This window comes from Thrips palmi, unplaced genomic scaffold (genome assembly GCF_012932325.1).
Source record: "Thrips palmi isolate BJ-2018 unplaced genomic scaffold, TpBJ-2018v1 HiC_scaffold_3, whole genome shotgun sequence".
In the NCBI taxonomy this organism is placed as follows: Eukaryota; Metazoa; Arthropoda; class Insecta; order Thysanoptera; family Thripidae; genus Thrips; species Thrips palmi.
Window position 1 is genome coordinate 8,147,295 of NW_023144630.1, and position 10,430 is coordinate 8,157,724.

At 44.7% G+C, this 10,430-nt stretch overlaps 3 protein-coding genes across 11 annotated transcripts in view; all 3 read right to left on the reverse strand.

The window, feature by feature from the left end:
• Positions 1-216: 216 nt before the first annotated feature.
• The window catches only part of LOC117648214, a 16,367-nt gene continuing 6,153 nt past the window's right edge, over positions 217-10,430 (reverse strand). For 3 of the 9 annotated variants that reach the window (XR_004587872.1, XR_004587871.1, XR_004587874.1), the window contains exons 2-7: positions 5,261-5,418; positions 3,821-3,997; positions 3,265-3,377; positions 2,123-2,286; positions 1,513-2,027; positions 688-824 (exon numbers count right to left, since the gene is read on the reverse strand). Coding sequence is in view for 1 of the 9 variants with exons in the window: in XM_034390592.1 (XP_034246483.1) it covers positions 422-766; positions 1,513-2,027; positions 2,123-2,144 (882 nt within the window). In the remaining 8 variants the exon portion in view is untranslated. Of the gene's footprint in view, positions 825-1,512; positions 2,028-2,122; positions 2,287-3,264; positions 3,378-3,820; positions 3,998-5,260; positions 5,419-5,832; positions 5,856-5,903; positions 5,954-5,989; positions 6,056-6,081; positions 6,292-10,430 lie in introns of those variants that run through there. The other 6 variants (XR_004587870.1, XR_004587867.1, XR_004587869.1 and 3 more) reach the window with 6 other exon arrangements.
• Positions 6,516-10,410, reverse strand: LOC117648507. Its single transcript, XM_034391013.1, has 5 exons — positions 7,664-10,410; positions 7,367-7,585; positions 7,161-7,217; positions 6,963-7,084; positions 6,516-6,879 (listed from the first exon to the last, which is right to left on the reverse strand). The coding sequence occupies exons 1-5, from the start codon at positions 10,086-10,088 to the stop codon at positions 6,760-6,762; spliced, it is 2,943 nt and encodes a 980-aa protein (XP_034246904.1). The 5' UTR covers positions 10,089-10,410; the 3' UTR covers positions 6,516-6,759.
• LOC117648508 overlaps positions 10,157-10,430 on the reverse strand; it is a 3,992-nt gene continuing 3,718 nt past the window's right edge. The window contains exon 5 of the mRNA XM_034391014.1: positions 10,157-10,321. Within this exon, the coding sequence (XP_034246905.1) occupies positions 10,157-10,321 (165 nt within the window). The remainder of the gene's footprint in view (positions 10,322-10,430) is intronic.

The following is a 10,430-nucleotide window of genomic DNA, read 5'->3' on the forward strand; positions in this document are numbered from 1 at the left end:
CCGTTTTGCGCCGACTTCCGTCCCCTTTCCCCCGATTGCTTCCACGTCAGCACACAACTTTGCCACAACTCTGGTGACAGTTTGGCGAAACTTTTGGGGAAGCATGTTGCATATGTCACGCTGAAGTCCTGGTGCACAGCAAATTTTGTTCACTGTAAGGAGGATTTAAATGAAAATTTAGAACTATGTGGTGACAAAAAAACATTACCGTTTTCTCAAACAGCCGGAAAAATATAATTCTCTTGACAACATAAATTAAATTTTCAACGCTATGTAACAAAATTTTCATAATTAAGTTAAAACAATTAATGAGATCTGCAATAATCAGCTTGTCACAGACCCTAAACTGTGACGATTACCTTTAAGATTTTAACGTGACTATACAATGAGAAAATTGGTAATGGGAAAACAGCTGTCAACGTTATACACTACTAGTGTCGATGTAAATTTCAAAGCCAGACAAGTCCGGAAAATATTTGTCGGCCACGTGACTCACATTGCAGCGAGTACCCCTGTGGCTGCGTAGCAGGCAGGGCACGGGCACGTCGTCTAGCAGGTCGGCATGGCAGGAGTGGGACTTGCAGAAGCTGCAGTCCCCTTCCCGTTCCCTGCAGGTGTTCATGTCGATTGTATGGATGAAGACGTGCAGGCGCGGGTACCTCTTCATGACTCGCCGCATCCGCTCTTCCTCGACGTGGAGCCAGGAGTGGTGGCAGGCGCAGTCGCGTGGCATGCGGATGTCCAGCCGCTCCAGTTGGGGCACCACCTGCACAGTGGGCCAGAGGACCGCTCACTGAGAACGCATTGGCCATAACACCACCACCCTTCAAATGGGTGATGCAGCCCAATTATGAGTGACGAAAAAAAATCATCACCCGAAATTTGGTATCCGGCGTTAGGGCGATCGCCGGCGACCTTGGGCCCAAATTTGGGTCCCGCGAGGGCCCCGATTACGTCCTTCCGGGGCCACCATGATGCCCGCCATGTGGCGTTGAGGCCTCTGGGTCTCACGGCGCCCAACGCCGAAGTCAGTTTCGTTCTAGGCCCAGTACTTTCTGAGATACGAGGACGTACCACGAGGTAGCCGTGCAGGCGGAGGAGGAAGTGAAGGAGTCACCGTGGTGGCCCCGGAAGGACGTCATCGGGGACCTCACGGCGTGACCGACGACGTTACCCAAATTTGGGCGATAATTTTATGACTACCCAAAATTGTCACCGCTGGCCCGTCACCCAAATTTCAGCGACGATGCGTAGGTCACTCAATGAAAGGGCGAAGGTGGTGACTCTTTTATTCTCAGTGTATTGGAGGCGGTCAAGATCCCTAACGCATTTTTAGCTCCAGAACAGCTGAATGGGCTCGAACCGAACGTGTGACCCCATCAGCGGATTGCTCTCCGAACGAGGAATCCATTAGAGGGGTCACACGTGGGGTCACACGTTCGGTTCGAGCCATGTTAAGCGTCTCTGGAGCTCAAGTTTTGGCCGCCTCCACCGTTCTTCCGGCCCACTGACCTGTCCGTCCAGCGCGTCCAGGAAGGCGTCCGAGGCCTCGCTGTCGATGTCCAGCCTGGTGAGAAGCGGCAGCCTCGGCAGGATGGCGGCCAGAGGCACCAGCTGCGGCGGAGGGCTCTCGGACTCGTCCTCGTCGAAGGACTCGCTGTCACGGATCTCCGGGTCCCACTGCATGATCATGAACCTAAGGATGCGCAGCGCGGTCACGCCGGACCGCCTGCCGATGCTGAGCAGCAGGTCCACGACGTCCGGGGACGAGTACGGCGCGTAGGTGATCTTGAGGTGCTCCAGGCGCGCGGCCGCCGAGCGCAGCAAGAGCCGCGCCCCCGGCAGGCCAGCCTCCACCGCCTCCGCGTCGTCGAAGAGAGGTTGAGGTTGAGCTTCAGGTACGTCAAGGACCGGCACTGCCGAAGCAACTGCATGTCCGTCAGCATGGGGCAGGACAGCTTGCGCAGGCGCGGCATGGCGGCGAGCAGCGACGTCAATCGCGGGCCGTCGGACGAGAGGCTCACGTCCTGCAGCAAGGAGCGGCAGTAAATCAAGACCAGTTTAGGCTCTGCGTCCGTCGAAAAGATAGAATCGGAATCAGGAGCAAAAAAAAAAAACTTACTTCCAGTGTATTCGCATGCCATTCCATAAGCAGCTCCAGGTAAGGTTCCAAGCGTGCCCGGCAAATAAGTTGTTTCAGAGACGCTGGCACAGGCACCTTCGCTTCGATGACATCCAAAACATCCTCATCGTCCACGTTCAACTTCAAGCTCATTGATTGCAATACTGCACAAAAGAAACAACGCAAAGGGGGATGAAAATTTATTTCCTGGCACAATACTACATAATATAACTCTGCTTCCTGAAACATAAAGGAAACCATCAACGGCTGGAATTGGTTCACGCTGATAAAAAGTTTTGTCGGAACTTAGCGACATTGCAACTTAAGGATAATTTAACAACAACAAACATGTAATAGCATGTTAACAGTCCACCTATCAAAAAACAAGTCGTTGACCTACGACAAATATAGGTAGTCAGTGACAAGTAGTGTCAGTCAAAAACGGTTTTGTAATGTCTACGACAAATATTGATATCAATATTTGTCGTGCTTCTGTCCCTAACTATATTTGTCATGGTTCTACTTCTAATCATAGTTGTCTCTCCCTATGACTTAGAGGAACGAAATATATGAGGATTCCAATAATATTCACCATTTATTCTAACGGAGCAGATAATAGCGAATATATTGTCATTTGGAGTGACAAGTATATTGTGCTTCTACGACAAATTGTTCCTTTCCAGATCCAACGACATTAATTCAGCTTTGAGTCATAATGACATACTATGTTTTGGAACGTCTAAATTTTCACCCATCTGATTGTTTCTGTACATCCATTCTTAAACAGTCGTATACACAGTCAGGTTCATGGAAAAACTCTGGTAAAACCTAAATTGCGACTACGCTTCAGTTAGTTCAGTGTTAACTTGTTAACAACTGCAATAATGAACTGAAAACTATAAAGGCGAATCAAGAACCTACGACCTGCAAGTATTGTGTAGTTAATTTGTGCATAGCTTTGCGCAGAATTCAGCAGGCATTTTGAAGACGAGGATTTCGTGCAGAGCTAAGCATGGAAATAAGCACTGTTATGCAGCACCATGTGCGTTCTTGCGCACAAATTCGTACATTTTACGCGCAAGCTTCATTTTGCGCAAAGCTATGCACGAAGAAACTACATAGTAATTTAGTGGTGTACTCACCGGGAGCTTGGCATATCTGCAGGAGAAGTGCACGGAGTCCTCGGTGCGATGTCCTGATGATGTCATCTGTCACGCTCAACGATACCTTCTTCAACCGTCCAAGAGAGGCTTGCCTGCGAACATGATTAACACACTTACAACATTGCAACAATTTTAGCATGCAGCCTCACCAAGCTTCACGCAATTGAGAGCTTCTTGCCTCCAAGTTTGGTCGAAATTTCGCACGAATTAGAGTGACTGTGCGTACATACTTGCGCAAAAAATATCTGCATGCACGAAATTGTGTTCGGTCATGTGCAAAATTAAACCAACACATCTACAGTAAATAAATGAAAATCGTGACAGTGGAGCACTCCCAAGGTCATGGGGTCACTTCACCAAGTCGTCCATCTACACTCTGAATTGCTGTAGGGAGCATGAACTTTCCTCAAAGTGGTATACGTCTTAGAATGCTCGAATTTGTGCGCAACTTAGCACGAATTCGAGTGTTTCGCGCGCAAGGCCTGTTCTGTGCAAAAGCTGTGCGCAAAAAAAAAGTACGAGCAATTTAGAGTACCTTGAAAGTATCAGCGCAACAAGCAGGGCGTCCTTCGCTTCGAACACGAGAGTGACCTCGGAAATAGCAGTCGGTGTGACCAGAAGAACGTCGCAGGCATCGCCGTGAATTGAAAGATTCATCCGAAGATTGTGCAAACGTGGCACGAGACGGAAAGCGATGGCAATAAGCTCGGTGCTGCAATGTAAAACATTATTGTAGGGTCAGGGCGGGGAAGAACAGAACAGCACTCTGAGAAAAAATGACCGTAAATCCTGGATAATTTTTTTGCCAAACTTTACCGTACTTCAAAAACCAGTATCCACCGTACAGTCTGCAGTATTTACCGTACTTGTTTTACAAAATATTCCGTAGTTTTTTAACAGAAGTTACCGTTCTTTCGTACAGTCCATGCCGTAGGAAGGACCAGATCTGGTCCCAACAAAGGCCGCTCCCAAAAATTGTCCACATCAGGATCTTGAAAAAAGAGGGTCGACCGACTGAAAAATTTTATTGCATTCCTTGGACTTGAACTTATTTTCTCAAATGTGAGAGTGAGAAACAATATCCCAGATTTGAAATACGACTAATTTAGCCAAAACGCTGTAACAAAAATTTTGGCGAGGTGCTATGGTCGTACCCTTGAAGCTAAAAGATAGGACTCTGGCTGAAAATAGTTAGAATTCTATTCTCTCGAAAGTCCGGTTGCCGTCGGCAAAGTAGATCCCGAGAGCGAGAGGGGTGGTCATGGTACCCCAGTGGTCATGGTGCCCCACCCTCCCTTACAACGAAAACTAAAAATAGGTGCAACCGGGATTGTAAAAAGTAGAACGAGAATTGTACATACTACTACGAGGCCTGGACTGAACTGCCCTCGTCATGCCGGTTCCATCTACTTTGTAGAACAGTTGCTGCACTTTAAGGGTACAATCATTTCTCAATTGAAAATTGCCTTGATTTTTTTGTAGGTTTGTTGTGGTTTAACATCGACTCTAAGTACTCCGCAAACTGAAGTGTGTACATAGTACACTCTTATTTACAGCATACTTGCTAGGCACACGCTAAAAAAGAGTGTACCTGGCAAGTACACGCGAAATAAGTGTGTACCTTCCATGCACACGCTAAAATACACTCGATAAGTCCTATCTAAGCATGGGCCAGTTTAAGTGTACTTGCCAGGTACACTCTTATTTAGCGTGTACATGCAATGTACACTCTATTTTAGTGTGTGCCTAGCAAGTATGCTGTAAATAAGTGTGTACTTGGAAGCATGCTCTAATAAGAGTGTACTATGTACACACTTCAGTTTGCAGAGTAAGTACAAATGTCGCGAGAAAAAAATACGTCTAATATGCTTGACCGGTGAACAAAACGGGTGAAAAGCCGGCTTCAAGGGCCACCACCCCAAAGGGCAGTGACCTCATGCCTAGAGAGGTAATGTGTCGTAAACAGCAGACTTACCTCATCAAAAAATGAATACACTTGTCCTGCCAAATCAATGGGTGCAGCGCCAACTCTCTCCAACGGCGGCAGACGGCGCGACTCTCCAGCAGTTCATCTTCATCCAGATAACTCAGTACTTCGAGCAGCACATCGTCAGGTAGAGAGTTGAGCTCCATCTGCAACACGCATTTTAACAACAATAATAATAAACAGTAAATTGGAGGGGGCGTTCAGATCAGGATTCTTGCGTAACGTAACGCTCAGCGGGATGTGGCGGTCCGAGCTAGCGTAACGCTACACTGTAAAAAATTCCGTACTTTTGTACGGAAATGGTACAGAAAAATATAGTACGGAGGTACGGAGAAAAGTACGGAACGTTCCGTACTTGCTCCATATGAACCCATGTAAATGGGTACGGAAAAAAAGTACGGAACGTTCCGTAGTTGGCAAGTACGGACGGTCCAGGCAAATTATTAACCAGACATGTTTCGTACTTTTTTCTCGCAGGGTACACACAAAATCTATGTGTGTACTCAGTACACACTTCTAGATGCGTGCTTACAAGCATGCACTTCTAGGTGTGTACTTGCCTAAGCACGCACCTACAAGTGTGTACTTGAATGAGTACACACTTATAAGTGTGTACTCAGTGAGTACACACATAGAAAAGCATGCGGTTTCACTATGCCGCGCATGCACCTCGCAAGTGTGTACTCACTGAGTACACACTTAGAAGTGTGTACTGACTACACACATAGATTTTGTGTGTACGTTCCATGCGGGGGGGGGTGTCTAAAAGCAGACAAAAGTGTTCCAGCGTAACACCATTTCGTACTCACCTTTGATGTTGCGCCAGCGACGTGAAACGAACTGCTGGCTGCTTCACTCGTCTTAAGAGCGATGCCCACACCACGCGAATCTGTCACTCTATGATGGCTGTGGCCCTGCAGCTCCCGAGCAGCTGGCACGTGAGCCCTCGGACTGGTGACGAAAAGTGCAGTGGAGGTGCGTGCGAGCGATCTTCCTAGGATCTTCACTGCGTAACGTTGCGGTACGGGAGTGGGGGAAGGTAGTGGGGGAGGGAGGGGGAACGTCAGCGGCAACCACGTCAAAACATCATGGTCCAAAACATAGAGTAACTCAACCAAGAGCGCTATCTCACGGGATGGAGGGGAGACACGCTATTTCGAATCCTACCTCCATGGCTACCAACCTAGAAAAGTGAAAACAGGGTGCTTTCGGGTGGCGCGTGGGTTGGTGGTTATTTTGTTTTTCGTCCGTTGGTACTGAAGTATGGCGTGTGTTACAAATCGCTAACGCGTCATTTTCTTTACGTTTCTATCAAAAAATTGGTTAAAGCAAGCTTTTATCAGCGGAATACGAAGGAAAATGAAGAAAATAACACAGAAGTTGAATGTCATCAAGTCTGGAAAGACATTATTATTATTAGCTTCAAACAAACGAGCTGCAAACAAATATGAAGAAGTGTGAGAATTGGAGAGCTCTTGTCCTTTAAGTTATCCAGGGTTGATATGTTTTATGATGAGCTGAGCGAGCTCAGCTTTCTTCAATGTAGACAAATTTTTGTATTTTCCTTTTAAGAACTGTTTCATTTCGGGCACTTTCAAGTTCATGACCTGTGGACAGAGGAAAATGTGAAATTAAAATGTGTTCAGCATGCTATGGGATTAGGAATTGGTTAAGTAAGTTGACTTCTTACCTGGCCCATCTTCACCAAATTTTCGACAAATTCATATGATAACCTTTCATTGGTTTTAGGATCTGGCGCAGATGGTGGTGGATCATTGGGTGGATTAGCAGGTATCGTTGATGGCCCTGCAACTAAAAGCCAATAATTGAAATCATTGAGGCTACTCCAAGCCACACCCTGATCATTCGATGCAGTTTATTATCTTACCAGTAACTGGAGCTCCAAGGAAAATGTTTTCTTCAGGAGTGTTCAATTCAAGTTCATCTGTAAAAGGTAATTCGATTTAAATTGATTGCCAACCAAGTTGTCGTCATAACATATTTAACAAAAAAAAATTATTTCCCTTTTAGTTTTAAACAACAGCAGCAACAAGTTGATTTTACACCTAACACCGTGCTACAGTGTGTTCTTACCTAGAAGTGAGAACTCTTCAGTTAGAACGAAAGTATTGTTGTCCTCTGGTATGGAAATTTGTTGAAGTGTATCCAGAACAATTAGACCGTTGTTCTCTGGTATGATTTGATGAGGTATATCCATAATGACTCTGTTGTGTTCTGATATGTTCATTTGGTCCAAAGAAACAACACTGTTATTGCTCTCTTGAACCGATGGGTTAGGTGAGTTGCTCTGGTCTGTAATAAAAATAAATTAGATATAAGTGTGTTTTAAAAAATTGTTGCTTGGATCCATAATTTTGTTACTTTTCTCACCTTGTAGGTTGTCAATGCTTTCTGGATCATCTATCATGTCATCATCAGAATCAGAACTGTCCATGTACTCCTCAGCAGTAACATTATCAGAAACAACTGATACATTAACTGACCAGTTCCTCTTCCCCTTTTTTTGCTGTTTCTCTTGGTGACGCCTTCTGTTGATGAACGCTTTTTGTCGTCTCTTGTCTCTTATCAGTTGGTTAATCCTCAAGCAGTGAGTCTTCATCAAAAATGTTGCTATTGTAGTCACTAATTGTTTTTTGAGATCATGAATTGGACATAATTCTTCACTTTGAATGGTTTGATTGCAGATTTCTTCGGTCCATTTATAAGGGTCCAGATGTATTTGCTTGTTTATCCCATGCACAAATTGTCCCTGAATGTTTAAAAATGTTTTGACCAACTGTGGAGATGCATACTTTAAAGCTTTGGAACCATCATCATTGCTATACATGGCAAGGGCTTCTCTAAATTCTTCTCTTTTGTTATTGTTTGATCTGCGATACTTCTTGAACTCTCTTGCTGAGGTGAGTACATGGTCACTATTTTTCTCATCTGTTGTCAAGTAATTTTCACACAGTCTGCAATTTTTGCACTCTTTCGTTCTCAAAATTTTTCTTGCAAAGTAACCACAAATATAAGCAGGTGCTTGACGTTTGGTCTTGCAGCCTATAATTTTGTATTCAGGGAAACTGTTGTCTTCCCCCCTTACCAGAATGGGATCTGATGGCGGCTCAATATCCACCACAGTTGGCTCAGCTTCTGGCTCTCCTGTCTCTGGTAACAGAAATGCCTCATCATCAAGGCAGTTTTTGTGCCTAGATCCTGATGAAGTGAGCTTATTAGCAATGGCTGTCCTGCAAGCCGACTGGAATTGCTGACATGTGGGATTCTTATTACATCCATTATTTTGTCTTATAGTGGAAAAAAAATTTTCAAGACAGTCTTGGTTTAACTGTCTCAAATTTAGATATTTGAATCCCAACTTTTCTACCGTACTCCACAGCCTCTGAAAGGCTTTTATATCTTCTATCCAGCCGGAGATAGATGGTGGTACGTGTTGTTTTCCCTTTCTTGCCCCTTTTTTCCATACAAATTTCCAGTCTTTTAATTTTGCTGCCATCTTCCTCCACTCTTCATGATGAAGTGACTCCTTTGATACGTTGCATCTTTGAGGTTTTTTTTTGTCATTTGCTCCAGGGCCATTCGTAATATCAACAAAAAAGTCTACATCTCTAAGAAAGAGGATGGTGGGCACACATTCTACAAGTTTTCGACCCTCAGATGCCAAAATGACCGAGGCCATTCCTGATGCCGTTGTGGAACTCATGAGTTTGACAGCTGTGGTCACTTTCATCTTTCCCCTGCCCTTGGGAAACAATACTTCATTCGTCAGCCCAGAAGTTCGGCAGAGGTCATTTTCATCGTATTTCTTGTATGCTATCAGATGATCATATTTGGCTGCTTCATGCATGGAGCTGAAAATAACATTGCTCCTCATGAAATTGTTTCTGACATTTTTTGCTATGTGGGGAACATCCCACACATGAACAATCAGTTGACCATCAACTTTGTAAGCAGGTTCGTACTCTCCCTCCTCACAGTTTGACCTTAATTTGTTTACAGCAGCTCTGTTATTAGATCCCATGTCAGACACTGTAGCCAGAACTTTAAGTCCAATTTTCATAAGGGCCGCAACAACATCCTTAACAAGCCTAGCCAGAACGTTTGTCGGTGTCTGACCTTTTACTAAATAGTATGCGACTGGAAGCTTCCACTTTTTGTGAAGCCCTTGGGCCATAAAAACAAGAGCCTTGTCCGCAAGTCCTGTTGTCTTCCCATGGCTTCCATAGTCTTCCAGCCCACATAATTTTTTGGTGACTCTACAAAAATAGACTCCTGCCTCAAGGGCCACTTCATCAAAGGCTACGCTGCAGCAGCGATCCTTGCGGCTCAATTTTTTACAAAGTCTTTCAATATGCCTCAAGGACGCTTCAGAGACTCCGCACTCGTATGGAACACCCTTTGCAATAAATATTCTTAGGGTACTCTCAGAAGGCAATGTTAAATATCTGGCAAGCCATCTGTATGTTCTAGGACTTCGTTTAAAAATTGATGCAGCAAATGTCTTGTCCTTGTGTGTCCATCTTCTTCCTTTGGGCTTCTTTTTGAAATTTCGAAGCTCAGCTTCAAGGATTTGTTTAGCTCCAGGAGATATCAGCATTTGTTCAATTTCAAGAATGGTTTTCTTCTTTGCAAATCTTCTTAGGGTCCCATTTTTTCTTCGAGATAGCGTCAGCATGTACTTGTATATCCTTGCCTTTTGCTGGTACTCTTGTGCAGTTTTTAACGCCAGTTTTGTTTCAGGAGAAACCGCCTTTGGATTGAGTCCCTTTAGCCAAGCAATTTTCTGCATGGTCATTCTTTCTGGAGGTGCTTCCCTTTGGCGGGCTCCAGTTGAAATTGGTGATCCTGCAATTTTTCCAAGAATTATGAAAAGGGAGATTCCCTTTCTGATTCTCCATTTTGCAAGAAATATTGAGTACTTACGGCGGCTGGAGTGCGGAGTTTCATCTGGGGCAGAGCAAATTCTTTTACCTTCCCAATCACCATCATCATCATCGTGAGCCTCAGAAACCGGAACAGCTGCTTTCCCTGCAACATGACATATTTTATGAAATGAAAAATGTGCTCTTCACATGGTACATTTCAAATTTCCTTTATTGTCCTTACTTACGTTTTAAAGAGTTTTGTGGGACCAGGA

Excerpts from the sequence above, each read along its gene's own strand:
- LOC117648507 (XM_034391013.1), bottom strand. The coding sequence starts at position 10,088 with ATGACCATGCAGAAAATTGCTTGGCTAAAGGGACTCAATCCAAAGGCG. Across the intron at positions 7,586-7,663 it reads AAGCATTGACAACCTACAAG|ACCAGAGCAACTCACCTAAC; the intron begins GTGAGAAAAGTA and ends TTTTTATTACAG. Across the intron at positions 6,880-6,962 it reads ATTTGGTGAAGATGGGCCAG|GTCATGAACTTGAAAGTGCC; the intron begins GTAAGAAGTCAA and ends CTCTGTCCACAG.